Source organism: Colobus angolensis, unplaced genomic scaffold, assembly GCF_000951035.1.
Source record: "Colobus angolensis palliatus isolate OR3802 unplaced genomic scaffold, Cang.pa_1.0 Scaffold110, whole genome shotgun sequence".
Classification (NCBI taxonomy): Eukaryota; Metazoa; Chordata; class Mammalia; order Primates; family Cercopithecidae; genus Colobus; species Colobus angolensis.
Window position 1 is genome coordinate 2,057,089 of NW_012112031.1, and position 14,185 is coordinate 2,071,273.

The 14,185-nt window shown below is 55.7% G+C and overlaps 2 protein-coding genes across 4 annotated transcripts in view; one reads left to right on the plus strand and one right to left on the minus strand.

Moving 5' to 3' along the window:
- HIC1 (hypermethylated in cancer 1) overlaps positions 1-2,629 on the plus strand; it is a 4,846-nt gene extending 2,217 nt beyond the window's left edge. The window contains exons 4-8 of the mRNA XM_011956332.1: positions 106-317; positions 946-1,121; positions 1,377-1,561; positions 1,698-1,819; positions 2,461-2,629. Of these exons, the coding sequence (XP_011811722.1) occupies positions 106-317; positions 946-1,121; positions 1,377-1,561; positions 1,698-1,819; positions 2,461-2,629 (864 nt within the window). The remainder of the gene's footprint in view (positions 1-105; positions 318-945; positions 1,122-1,376; positions 1,562-1,697; positions 1,820-2,460) is intronic.
- SMG6 (SMG6 nonsense mediated mRNA decay factor) overlaps positions 1,181-14,185 on the minus strand; it is a 262,067-nt gene continuing 249,062 nt past the window's right edge. For all 3 annotated transcript variants that reach the window (XM_011956067.1, XM_011956075.1, XM_011956083.1), the window contains 4 exons: positions 9,916-10,069; positions 6,666-6,877; positions 6,275-6,356; positions 1,181-2,805 (listed from right to left, as the gene is read on the minus strand). In XM_011956067.1, the coding sequence (XP_011811457.1) occupies positions 2,675-2,805; positions 6,275-6,356; positions 6,666-6,877; positions 9,916-10,069 (579 nt within the window). In that variant the 3' untranslated portion in view covers positions 1,181-2,674. The remainder of the gene's footprint in view (positions 2,806-6,274; positions 6,357-6,665; positions 6,878-9,915; positions 10,070-14,185) is intronic.

Genomic DNA, 14,185 nt, shown 5'->3' on the forward strand with positions numbered 1-14,185 from the left:
GAGCTGGGCCTCAGCCCCGACAAGGCCGCCGAGGTGCTGAGCCAGGGCGCTCACCTGGCGGCCGGGCCCGACGGCCGGACCATCGACCGTTTCTCTCCCACCTAGAGCGCCCCTCGCCAGCCCGCTCTGTCGCTGCTGCGCGGCCCTGGCCCGCACCCCAGGGAGCGGTGGGGGCGGCGCGCAGGCCAGCCGTGCCCGGGACAACTGCAGCGTCGCCGCGGTGGCGGCTCCACCTCTCGGCGGCCTCACCTGGCCTCACTGCTTCGTGCCTTAGCTCGGGGGGTCGGGGGAAAACCCCGGGACGGGGGTGGGACGGGGTAAGGGAAATTTATATTTTTGATATCAGCTTTGACCAAAGGAGACCCCAGGCCCCTCCCCGCCTCTTCCTGTGGTTCGTCGGCCCCCTCCCCCGGCTCCGCGCTGCTCTTAGAGGGGGAGGGGTGTCACTGTCGGGGCACTCCTAGCCCTACCTCCGGCCCTTGCGACCACACCCATTCTCACTGTGAATCTCCCCGCTGGGGTCGGAGCATCGGGCAGAGTTGGGGAGTGGGGAGGGGACTGAGCCGGCCGGAGGGCCCCCCGCACCCCCACTCCCACCCACCCCGGGACTGATAATGTGAAGTTCCTCATTTTGCACAAGTGGCACTAGCCCCAGGGCCAACCCTTCCTTCCTCAACCACCAAGGGCGGGGAGTTCTGGAGGCAAGAGGGCGAAGGGCCCTGGCCTGCCAGGTCTCCCACTCCCGCGGTGCCCCGCTTCCCTTCCCTTCCCTGGGGCCCCGGACCATATTTATTGCATGCGCCCGGCGGCCCCGCCATCCCGAGCCCAGGTCGGGCTGGGCTGGAACGCGGTCTCTTTAGCTCCCTCCTCTTCGTTTGTATATTTCCTACCTTGTACACCGGCTCTTCCAGAGCCGCTTCCATTTTCTATACTCGAACCAAACAGCAATAAAGCAGTAACCAAGGACCCCGACCCCGCTGCTCTCTTCTGCCTCTGCACAAGGACCTGGATGGGCTGCGCCCGCTGGGTGGAGGGGCCAGAAAGGGCCGCCCTCAATACAGGTGCAGAGGCTTGGACCTGCCTCCCTCCCCAGTCCCAGAAACAGATCAGCGAGAGGTCAGGTATGTTTCATAACTAAAAATTTATTAAGGAAACAAAACCAGTGCTGCAAACGGGACAGAAAGGAGAGGCCGGGGACCCTGTACTCCAAAGAGCCCAGTCTTCTGAGACTCCAGGGGACTCCTAACCCCAAGCTATTGGCCTTGGCTCCCCTGCACGGTACCCCATTGCTTCTGGCATAGTCCTAGGCCTCAGGGAGGGCAGAGCTGTGCAGTCAGGCCACGGGCTCTGGGGTATCCCCTACTGGTCCCATTCAGATTTGCCCCTGGCTCCACCTAAAACCCTGTCTTCCCCTAAGTCGGACGTCCTCATCTCTGGCTCTGGGCTGGAGGAACTCATTCCCATTCCCAGGAAGGAAGCCTCCCCACTCAGGTACCAGCTAAAGGGGCAAGGAAAGGGCCCTGTGTCAGTTCTCGGGAGTGAGGGCAAAGCTAGAAGCCAGGTGAGGCGATGTTGCCCCACGCACTGGAATGCCTCAGGCTGGGCTGTCCACGCCTGCAAGTTTCTCCCAGCACAGGAGCCGAGGGTGGAAGGCCCTGGGTGGGAGAGCTGTACTAGGTTCCTGCCATGGGTAATAGAGAGGGAAGGTTCAGAGTGAGAACCCCCATGATGAGGACCCGCCTGAAGAAATGAAGTGGATCGGGGAGATGAAAAGGACCAATGAGAAGGGAAAGGAGGATGAGGGCTATTCTGGAGGACGGTAGGCAGGCAGAGAGGGTGAAGGGGAGCTGAGGAGAGTCTGAGGACATTTCCTGAAGAGGAAGCTAGACTGAAAGAAAGGCCAGTGAGGAGAGGGAGCAGGTGGAGGCCACCCGAGAGCATGGGCCTGAGACCAGATGCCCCTTTCCTCTCGACCCATGACTGTCCAAGGGGAAACAAATGGCAAAGTGTGAGGGACCCAGGCTGATAAAGGCAGGAAGAGCAGCAGGAAGGGTGTGTGGTATGTCTGGGGTGGATGGCAGAAGAGGTGGGGGCCCAGGGCTGCTGTTAGGGACATGGTGTCTAGAAGCCAACTTGGCTCCATGGGCGAGTCCAGGCCTCAGGGAGATGGGGACACATGCCCTGGGCACTTCTTCCTGACATAACCAAAGCCTCCTGAACACATTTCAGGACAGAGGTTCTAAGGATGAAAGGGACCTGTGATTTCACTGCATCTGATGGAAACACTGAACCCCTGCCCTGTCTCCACTGGAGAAAGTGGCTGCGTCCCCAGGCGAGAAGGCCCTCCCCCAGCCTTGGAATGAGACAGGGGAGGGAGAAAGGCTGAGAGCATGGGCGGCCTATCTGGCTTGCCCAGCTGCTGTCACTGTAGCCAGCCACCTCCCTGCTAAATCCTGGCAGCCCAGGAGGGTCCCAGCAGCTTCCGCCCGATCCTTGGCAGGGGCTCTGTGAGGAGCAGCTCCCCCGCAGCATGGCCACGGCGTGGGTTGGAAGAGGATGGTTTATTGTCTGGGTGGATTGGTGGCTCAGGCACGTGGGCATCTTCCGTGCTACACTGGGCACCTGGTAGCCTTTCAGGAACGGTTCCACAGGGGAGGGCCCCAGTGTGGCTCCCTCAGCCCACCTGGGCCCACGTGAGGAAGGCTGGGATGTCCCGTACAGGAACATTCCTTGTGAGCGCCTTCACACGCAGGTTCCGGTCATCCGTCAACAGCACCACCTCCCGCAGTAGCCGGATTGGCTCCTCTGTGAGCACGAGAGAGCAGAAGGCTGTCACTGAGGACAGGAGGCAGAGGACTGGCTGCTCTTCTCGCCCTGGGGAGAAGGTGGTCCTGGGGAGCGGGTGCCACGCTAGCCATTTTTTGGCCCTTCTACAAGTCCTTTCCTCTATCCGGGCTCTCAGCCCCGGGGGCCCCTTCCCTACTGGCTTAGAGAGGGCTGCACGGGGCTTTTGCTTTGACTCCTGCCTCCCATACAGGACTCTCTTCTGCCTAGTTCCTGAGAGCGGCCCGCCCCTGCCAGCCTCCAAAGACCTGTTTCCCAGGACCCTAAACTGAGGGAACAGAAGCAGGCCCTTGCCCTCTACTCCTTCTTACCACATGGCGGGCCCCCAGATCACAACACCACTCTCCCCAAACCCCACTTTTGTTTTGTTTTTTAACAAGTCCTCTCCCTCTGACAGCCAGCAGGTTGATGCTTTAAGCATCCAGTACAGATGGAACAGAAAATGTATCCAGGGTTTTCCAGATGTGGGGAGAGGGGTTAGCTCAAGGGAGCCCTGAGGAGAGGAGAGGAGAGGGTAAGGGTCTTTGCAGAATTGTGCCAAGGGCACACCAAGGCTATGGCCAACTGATCGCCCCTGCTAAATAACAGTAATCCATGTATACAGGCAAAAGTTTCTAAGAGAACAGAAGAGTAAGAAGGAAGAGCAGAGGTAGGATGATGATCCCAGCTCGCTGTCTTGTACACAAGCCAGGGAAGATCTGTGTATCCTGCCAGGTTTCTTCAGGCACATTTACAAGTACATACACTTGGATGTATTGGCTGTTTTTCCTACATCATCATGACCCTATTAGCCACACTTTCAGCGTATCTACTTAAAGCTCTTTCTATAGTGGCACAGATATCTTTCATTCTTTTTAGATGACTTTTTTTTTTTTTTTTAGCACAGTCTCTCCGCTACTTCTTTTTCCCTAACTCCCTCATCTTTAACACATTGGAGAGAATTTAAGCCAGGGACGAGCACTCACACAAGTGACATGCCTACCCTGGCATGCCTGCTTGGGTGGCAGGTCTACTCCTCAGTCCCAGGCTGGGCATTTCCTGACGGAGGTCCGGCAGACAGCAAGGCACAGGAAGCGTCCTGCCGTGCTCACTGACTGCGTGGGCTGGCGGGGGTGGGGGGCTGCAAATATCCATGTCTGACCTGAGCAGTTTCAGGCTTGCCAGCTCCAGGCAGGGAGGCTGAGAACTGGCTTTCACCCTGGGGAAGAGTTTGGAGGATTTGGGAGGGAGAGGTTTGTGGGATTGGTGGTGGTGAGAGAAGGACAGGAGGAAGGAGAGCGTGAAGGCAGGCAAGGGGCTGTGGTGGGCAGAGGGGAGAGGAAGGTAGCCTTGGGTGAGGGGATACTCAGAGACCACTCAGCTGCTGGGGCCAGGCCCCTCTGCAGATAAGTGTGGCTGGGGTGGTGGTATGCAGGGCTGCGTGGGGCTCCCAGCTGGCTGGCTGTGTCTGTCCCAGCCCCACCATTCCTGCCCTGGGCCTCAGACCAGGAGCGTCCCAGGCCTTAGGTCAGCCAACCAAGGCCCGACGTTGCTGGCAGGGGTCTGCAGGGGTTTCTGTGGATACTGGGAGACATTTTCCACAATAAACATCCTCTGTTTTGACACTGGTAACTTCACTTTGTTAGAAACCAGAGACTGTCATCTTGTCAGGCTCCATCCGCCATAATCCACATGATTTTAAAATTCAACATCGTTTACACATAAACATTTAGTGACGGTTTCTCTGTGAATCTGACAAGTTAATCTGCTAAGAATTCACACTGACAAATGAGGTTTGATTACACCGGCCATTGCTGATGTAATTCTGATAGAGGCGGTCCCCAGGATGGCAATGGGTTCCTGTTGGCTGTCTGGGGTAAAGTCAGGGGTGGGAGGACTAGTAGGGCCACAGCCAAAATGCGTCCGTTCTGAGAAAGAACGTTCTGAGGCTGGGGTGGGGCCCAGCAGTCCTGAAACCACACTTCCCAGCAAGGCCTTCAGCAACCCTGCCTACCTCTCTTAGGAGGTACCCCTCTAGGAAGCTCAGGCTTGCCGGCTCCAGGCAGAGAGTCTGAGAACTGGCTTTCAGCCTGGGGAGGAGTTTGGAGGATTCGGGAGGGAGAGGTTTGTGGGGTTGGTGTTGGTGAGAGAAGAGGACAGGAGGAAGGAGAGTGTGAAGGCAGGCGAGGAGCTGTGGTGGGCAGAGGGGAGAGGAAGGTGGCCCTGGGTGAGAGGATGCTCAGAGACCACTCAGCTGCCGGGGACAGAACATAAGCTCCTCTGTTGGCTCAGCCAGGTCTCCTTTTATATCTAATGCTCCTATCTGGTCCTGAGGGAGACGGCATGCAAACCTGGTGGCAGGACAGGACCTCTCTTGAGCAGCAGCTGTGGGCTCGTAACCAGCCCCTAGTAAAGAGACTCATGCAGGAGTGAGGGGCTGTGTCAGTGTGGAGAGAAGACGCAGGGAGAGTCAACTCCCAGAGCAGCCTGAATGCGAGGGCTAGAAACACCGACAGAAAGGAGACAGCAGCAGAGACGGAAAGGCAACGACAAGAGATCACTTATAAGGTAGACAGAAACGAAACGGTGAGAACTGCCAGCTCTGCAGATGACACAGAGCTGGCAGGTCCTAGGAATTCCTTCCAAAGGAAAAAATGCCAGAATCCTGGGAGCCAGGAGTAGAAAACCTGAGTGTCACTGACCTGTGGGGGTGATGCATGAAGGCCAGCCAGCTCAGGGTTGAGGGTGAGGTGGTCAAGCGCTTGGGTGAGAACTCCAGAGTGGGCCTTTGGCCCAAAGATGAGATTCTGCTTACCCCAAAAGGTCTTGAAAACCAGGCTGAGGGCTCAGTCCTCAAGCTCTCACCTACCTCCAACTCGAGCCAGCCTTCAAAGTGCTATAACTCGTGACCAAAGAGACCAGAAAGCAAAGCCCACTATTCACTGGGGAAGTGCCTCTGCCCCAGGCCTGAAATAGGGTAAACATTCAGTGGTGAACTGAGAAGGCAGGAAGGTGAGCATGGCCAAGAAAGGGAAGTGTGCCCTAGGGACCCCTGGGGGCTGCCCTCAGAGCTGCAGAGGGCTGGGCTCAGGAGACCACGGCCAGAACCAGCTACAGTGAATCATAAAGACATTCTTGCTGTCAGAGGAAACTCACTGAGGACACCCAAGAAAGGAAATGGATGTGCGCTGGGTGAAGAACCTCATGGCATAGGGCTGGGCTTCCTGGACTAGGCTCATCTCTAGTTGGCCCAGGGTGCACCTGGCTTTCCCTGGGGCTTGGGGGAGCCAGGACAGGGAGGCTGGGCCTCAGGCGTGCATCAGCCCCTAGCACTGATTCCTTAGACTTCCCAGGCCAGAGTCAGTGGAGCCCTTCTCAGGGGCTGAGGATGGGCAGGACGAGGCAGGGCAGTGGGGATGGGAGATCCCAAAGCAGAGGGGCAAAGCTGTACCTTTGCTGGCAGGCATGAAGTCCTTAGCCTTGTCTTTGCAGTAGTGGAGGCAGCAGGAGAGGATGAGATCATCGTTGTTACCCTGGAGGAAGACACGTGTGAGAAGCATCACTGGGCAGAAGGGGGCGCCATGCGGAGCAGGAGGAGGGATCCTCTGCCTCTGGGGCCCTGGGCAGGGCCACCTCCGAGATCCCTCCCATGCATGCCCTGGCCCTGTCTGGCCTGGTCTGTGCTAAGAGGGATTTAGGGGAGAAGGAGCTCCCCCACCTGGGCCTCCATGGTGGCTGGCCCTCAGCTGCCCGGGCTGATGGGTCTCCTTCAGCCCTTCCTTCCTGGAGACCTTGTTCTGCAAGCTGGCTGTGGGCTTTCCCTTCCTGCCGAGGGGTCTCACCAGCTGGCCAGTGATGTCCTCGCTGCGGAAGGCGATGGATTCAAGTTCATTGCCACGGCTGGTCAGGGCTCGCAGGCAAGAGTCCCGACTCTCGAATCGCTGCTCGAGGAACTCGATGGACTTGCGGGCCTTTTCTTGTACCACACGGGCATAGCCCCCAGCCCGGTGGTCTGTCTCCTGCCCCTTGGCCAGGCCGTCCAGCTCATTGATCACTGATGAGACAGAGCCACACAAGATACCAGCCTCAGCGATCAGCTTTCATCCCAGGCCTCGGTCCATTCACTTTCCCAGCCAGCACCTTCCTAGACCAGAATCCATCCTTCCCCCGCAGGAGTCTTCCAATGAAACTAGGGCCGGAGGGGAGCTTGTGGGGGCAACAAGTGTCTGAAACTTCCACAGGGCTCTTCCCCCTTTCTGTCTCTTCTCCTGGGCCCTGCCCTCCTCTTGGGAGGAACTTAAAGGAATCTTCTGGAGCTCCTGTATTTAGAGGAAGAAATCTGGTTCCTCTATTACATTCCTTGATTATAAGACCAACGTGGAAGGGTCCCTCAGGAGAGGCCAGGGTATGTCGCGGCTCAAGGGAAAGGGAGGAGTCCTTCCTCCACTTCTTGGGCCCCCACACACAGCAGTCCAGGAGGGATAAAGTTCTACCCCCAACCCCACTGGCGGAGTGCAGGGAGGCCACCATGGAGGAAGGGGCAGTCACAGCCTCATTTGCAAGGCCCTGGTATGCCTCAAAACCAGAACCTTGGCATATCTACCTTCTCTGATACTGCACGTGTGTGTATCTGTGTCTGTGTGTATGTGTGCGTATCCGTGTGTCCGTGTGTGTATGCGTGTGTGTGTGTGTGTGTGTGTGTGTGTGTGTGTGTGTGTGCGTGTGTATGTGCCTGTCTGCCTGCCTATGTGTCTGGGACATGGCTTCATTTTCTGGTGAAGATTCTTTCCAAAATTCCAGCCAAAAGCCTGAGGTCAAGTGGGAAATATGTACTCCTTGGGGGCTCTGGGAGAGTTTGGGGTCTGAGGCCTCTCCTTAGTACAGTGATTCATGGCTCAGGGAGCCGGCGTGAGCACGCTGTTCCATGGTGAGCCTGGCACTCATTGTCTGGGTATTCAGAGACACTTTCTGGAAAGGGCCCATGTGGGAATACACACACACACACACAGTGCCCATGCTTTCAGCACCCTGAGGCTGCAGTGTCCACACAATGCATGGCTGAGGTTGGGAAGCAGTGTAGATGGGTGTACGGTACAGCAAACAACATCAAACAGGAAAAACGGGTATTCTATCCCAAAATCTGCTTTCCTGCTTCCAAACTAAACAGGCTTCAAAGAGGAAGCTTGTTTGTGCTTCTGCACCAGGCGGGGCTTCTCCATGCTGGGGTCAGGTCTATGGAGCACAGAGCAGGTTAAAGAGCACCAGAAACAAGAAGGGAAAGTTGGCGGCTTAACCCTTTGCTGCTCTGGGCACAGGGCATGAGTCCACCAAGGAAAGCATCAGTGAACAGGAGCCCTCCTCTTACAGCCCCTGAGAGAGTCCAGGGACCTGCCCAGCTGAGGCAGGTTCAGAGAGGCTGGCCTGTATGGTGGCTGCACAACTGTCAGTTCCCAGCACCCTCAGGCAGCGTCTCTTTGTCCTGCATGTGTTTGCTGGGTATTCTCATACGTCTGCTCCCTCCCCACCAAATCCGGATTTCCTTACTAAACCCTCAGCTCCTCAGGGCTACAGCTCTGCCATTCACTGGATCTCTCACGAACAAGGAGACTGAGCCCACCGTAGGGGTACAATCAGTGCTGGAGACCAAAAACCCCGGTAGCCTGGAATGGTGTCTGAGGCACCTTCCGGCTCTTAGGGGGCTCCCGAGATGTCCGCAGCCTCTTTCAGTTGTACCATTTCCTGACCATCTAGCAAAACACTTTCTTTCCCCTGAAAAACGCCTGGGTAGGAAAGCAGAGAGACGTATGACCCGGCAAGGCACCCCGCCCAGGACCCAGTGAGGGAAAAGGGAAAGCCTGGGACAACGTGGTCGTTCTGCTGCCCTGCCTTGGTGACAGAAACCGCGCTACTGTTGAAGAGCAGAAAGCCTTCCCTTAGGTCTAAGGGCCTGGATTTAAGAGGTTCTGGCCAGGCCACATGGGGAGGGGAAGGAAGACGGGGAGGGTGGAGGCAGGGAGGAGGGCTGCTTCAGTGCCAACATTCTCAGGTGGTGCTAACGTGTTTCCCACAACCCCCCAGGGTTCTGTAGCCTCTGCAGGGGCGGATGTTTCCTGCCCTTTGTTTCCACCCCCATCTGGCACTAAGACACTTGGGACTGGGAGGGAAGGCCCGATGGAACATCTTGGCATGGATGTCAAAGGTGGCTTGGCAGGCAGACTGCCAGTCTGGTGGCTTTTCCAGAAGACAAGGCTCTCAAACTTGCTCTAAGTAGCTGCTGAGAAGGGGACGTGTAAACGCCTGGGCCTCCCAATAATCTCCTAGACCCTCTCCCTCCACAGAGGCCATCAGCTAGATACGAGCCCAGAGCCCAGAGCCCACCCTGACACTGACCCACCACAGAGCTCCAAGAACTAAGGGTACCCAGACGGTCCCGTGGAGACGGCCCAGCTGGGCCTCTCTGGCTAGAGGGTGGGAAAGCAAGCTAGCTGGGTCCTGAGATGCTGACCCCGCACCAGCACCAAGGCCCAGACGGTGGAAGGGCCCAAGTGGTAGGAATCCACAGGCATGAGCCAAGGCCTTGCTCGGGAGGGTTCCTGCTGGCCTAGCCTTAGGGTGACACTGGCCAGAAGAATGCTACCTCGAACCAACAGAACGATCACGAAAAGCTACAAGACAATCAGACCAAAGGCATCTAACCACTTCAAAATCCTCCCAGCCTCCCTGCCAGACCACCCAGCAGCACTGCCGTTATCTGCCAGGGCTGAGTGTTTACCAATAACGGGAACCAGCTTTGCTGTTTTACTGCAAGCTTTATAAGGATAAAAACAAGGGCTGGGCTCATGCAGCCTCTGGTTGCTGGGACACAGGAGTCCATTTGCTCAAGCAGTTTAAGCCATGGATCAGCCATGATCATTTGAACTGCTCTGATTATTAAACAATTTTCTTTGCCCCACGCATTCCCTACTCCCCCGCAAATCCCATCTTACACACGCACAGCAGGGCTCTGCCTGCCTGGCCCCCAGGCTGTGGGGCGTGTGTGGAGGGGGCTGCTGTGCACGTGCAAGGCTGCTCTGCCCTTCCCGCCTGACTCACCGATCAGGGGCACCACCAGGATGTACTTCCTGCTCTCCAGCAGCCGCGCCAGACTGGCCAGGTGGTCAATGAAGCCATTGGTGTCTGGTACGAGGAACAAAGGTCTGATTTCGAGCTCCATCTGCCTCATCTGACTGTGGTCCTCCAGGACAGCCTACGGGGACACAGAGTGGTGAATGAGCCAGGCAGTGAGCAGGCAAGCAGGTGGGTGAGCCAGGGCCCTGATACTACGGTGTGTCAGCATCCTGCCCCTAGGAGCCTCTTCCCCTCCAGAGTAATAACCAGCCCCTGTCAGGCCTGAGGGACAGGCCCAAGGGCTGAGCACAGCACTGCAATAAAAACAGCGATCAAGTGGCCCCAGGAATGGCATGGTAAAACTCTGCCTAGGGCTGAGAAAGGGTCCTGAGGATATTCAAAATAACAGGTCTCTCACAGTAAGACCGGGACTAAAATTCAACAAGGGAGAATTCGGTTCCTTAGATGTGAAGGTGGTTTCGTATATATTATCTAGAAAGCCTACAGAGGGGTACTTTTCAATCTAGACATGAATATGCCAACAGAATCTGTTATTTTGATTTACTTCACTGTGCAGCTAAAACAAAACAAAACAAAACAAAACAAAATATAGCCTGGGCAACATGCTAAAACTTTGTCTCTACAAAAAAAAATTAGCTGGGTGTGGTGGCACACGCCTGTGGTCCCAGCTACTTGGGAGGCTGACATGGGAGGACTGCTTGAGCTCTGGAGGCAGAGGCTGCAGTGAGCTGAGATCGCACAACTGCACTCCACCCTGGGTGACATCGAGACCCTGTCTCAAAACACAAAAACAACAACAAACAACGAACAATGAAGTTTAAACTCAAAGGCTACATAAAAAAGTGATACTGACAGCTAATAACACGAAATTCTCCTGCAGCAACAGCCGAAGACCATGCAATGTGATGAATTAAGACCCAACTCATGTGTCTGCAAACAACAGCAACACCCAGGCCGATCACAAAGGCCACCACCTTGCCCTTGTCCAGCGCGGTTTCCTAAACACGGGTCTTTTCTGTTCTACTTCTGCTCCTTTGCCACGAATCTGTACAAGCTACACTACTATTGGCTCAACGTTTTTCTTTAAACTGACTTTGTCACTTTTTTTGCTTAGCCTCTTCTTCAGCAACCATATCATGGTACTAAGCAACTGACAGCCTAGTCATATGCTTATTAGTGCAAGCTAAACTACCAAACAAAAAGTAGATGAAAGAATAAAAGCAGAAGAGTCTCCTTGGCCCCACTGACCCACCGCCTCCTCTAGCACCTCTCACCAAGCACGTGGCCCAGCGCTTGCCTTCCCTGTGGACTTTCACATTTCTCAGGAAGTTCCCGAGAGATGCACATTTGCAAAAGTCCGATTTTCTTCTCTGACAGCCTGACACGTGTGGTAGCGGCCCTTCGAGACAGGCTCTGCGTGTGTCACTACAAAACATGGCCACTACTGTGCTGCTTCCTCTTCTGAGGACCACGGCCAAGACTCGAACTGATCTGCTGGCATCTGCCCAGACAGCATGCTCCCTGAGCAGGGAGGTAGAGGGCACCCACACCAACCTGGCAGGGCCAGGAGGGCAGGTCCCAGCCCTGTCACACCCTCTTATGGCCTTCTGCCACAGAGCAACTTGCAGAGACCCAGATGCAGGCACAGGGCAGGGGGAGTGGACGTGCGTGCCAACTGAGATGGGGCCCACAGTGCTGGGTCCTGGCCACCAACAGTCAGTGAGGAGGTTGCTCAGGTTTCACTGACAATGACAGTAAAACTGAAAGGGCATGCCTTCAAATGATGGGGGTGGCTTCTCCGTGACCCGCCAGGGACCTCTCCCTATGAGTAAGTTGTTGTTGCCACTGCCACCACAGCTGGTGAAGGCACAGGCCACAGGACGCTGGCAGGCATGAGAAATGCAGCTCAGGGGCCCGCTCTGCTGAAGTCTTCTTACTGGTCCCACCTCATGAGGGCAAGGTGCCACTACTGCGGGCTACCTTCCCATGGCAGGCGGGGTCACTGACCCTCTGCATAGGGCTGCCACCTACAGGGTGACATGCATTCCAACAAACCTGACTTGGGCATTTTGTAAGAACAGGAAATGGTCCCCGCTCAGGTTCAGTAAACCCCTCTCTGCCCTTTCTCCTCTTGCGGAGGAGCATCAGCACTCTCGTTCCTCATTTCCCAGGCCATGCGCTCTCCGTCCAGCTCTTCTGCTGCCAGGCATGCTTTCCTGGTACCGTGGCTCTCAAATCTGTCTTTCTGGGTGAGCAGGGACAGAATAAGCATGGCTCAGGGAGACTCAGGAGCAGTGGCAGCTGGAGTGACAGGGGCGGGGGGTCCAGCTCTGCACTGCGCCTCTGCCCCGCAAGGCCACTCCCATCTCAGTTCTCCTGCCTTGAGAAACGACTGTCCAGCCTGGTCTGACTCTATCAAGGAAGTGGAACTGGCTGCCATTTTTTTTTTTTACCCTATGTGAACAGTCAGCTCCTAAGTCCTGGTACCATTCTACCTCTATTGCTGGCAATTAGGCAGGAGGGCCTTGAAGCCAAGTGGTTGAGGGAGGCTGGGGACAAACTGAGCCTACCTGTGTGTTCTGATGGCGGGACAGGAGAAAAATCTAGAAGCAAGGTCCAGAGACACTCGAACTTCCCCAGGTTCTTAGCTCTGGCTTGTGGCTAGAAAGGTGAATAGGCCGCAGCCTTTCGGAGAGGGCAGCCCTGCCACTTCCCTGGGGGTGGGGTGGGGCCAAGCCCCGTGAGGGTGGTCGGAGCTGTACTGCCATCATCCGGTCCCAGGGACGCCTGCAGACAACTTCCCTTAACCTGGCTCTGCCCAGTGAGTCACCAAACAACTGCTTCCTGTTCCCCGCATGCCCTCACGGAGTCTCAGGAGATGAGATGAAGCTGCTCCCTCTTCTCCTGGGGTACCGGTGGGCCTCTGGGGGGGGTCACACCTGGGTCACAAGACTGGCTCAGTCCCCTTAAAAAGAGGAGCAGGCCGATGAGGGCTTCGGAGTCCACAGGCACCCTTCTACGGGTGTCTGCATTTCCGGCCCTTTCTGAGTGGCGCTGTGTGTGTGTGTGTGTGTGTGTGTGTGTGTGTGTGTGTTTAGCATCTGCCCTCCCAACTTTTCCAGATTTTACCCGTCAGATTCCTGGCAGCTGTGCACGGCGCCTGTGCCGGCCGTCACGTCCCATTCCGATCTCTGGGTCGCACGGTAAGAGGAGGACACAGGATGCGCAGGGAGTGAAAAAGTGATGTTGGTGGGGAGACTGCCAAGTCCCCACTCGCAGCCATGGGACACTTGGGGAGCAAGGGAAGCATGCCGCTGTGGAGTTCAGAGGCCGGTAGTGAGGTTTATTTTTGTTTGTATGAGTAAAAAGCTGCAGAAGCCTCTGGTGGGGGTGAGGGGGGTGCAATCGGAATGCTGTGGTTCAGACAGACTGGCCCTGGCATGGAGTCAAGTGTGCTGACCCGGAAGGAGAGTTCTACAGGAACCTTCTAGCGGCAGCTAAGGTTGGGCCACAGTGATCCCCGGATAGTGCACTTGGAACTCAAGCAATGTATGGACACTCTCAATCAGACTGGTGGCAATAAGGACCTGAGTTGGCATAAAATGTGTGAGAGAAAAATAATTCTGTTTCTGGAAGGTGCTAAGTAACCAATTTTCTCTGAGGTATGGGAGTTTCCTGGAGCAAGCTGGCAGAGAACTGGGAAACAGATACACAATAATACCTAAGGAGGAAGCTAACAGGCTTGGGTCTCCAGGAAAAACTCTTGCAGGTTAAGTTCCTTCTCTACAGTGGAGATGATCTTATGATGCTCACTGTTGCAAGCTGAGACACTGAGCATTACAAACAGCAATTCAATGAGCTGACACAAGAGGTGTGGCACTTGAAGAACCTGGACCAGGAAGCAGAACAAGACCAGGAGAGGGCCTTCTGAGGTCTTCCTTCTGCTTAGGGGCTCCCATAGGGACTGTGGCTGCTTCCTTCCCTCCACAGGGTGAAGAATCATTCATCCCTGAGCCTCTCCGGCCAGAGCAATGTCTTCAACAGAAATTAGAAGGTTTGTAACACAGGAAATTTCCACATTCACCTGATATAGGAAAGTACCTAGCAAAGTGCCTGACACATATTAGTAACTCAACAAATGCCAGCTTCTTTTCTTCCTTCCCAACTCTATTTTTCATTTTCTACATATCCAGAGGATAAATATCTGGGGGAAACCACCAGGAAATAGAGGGGG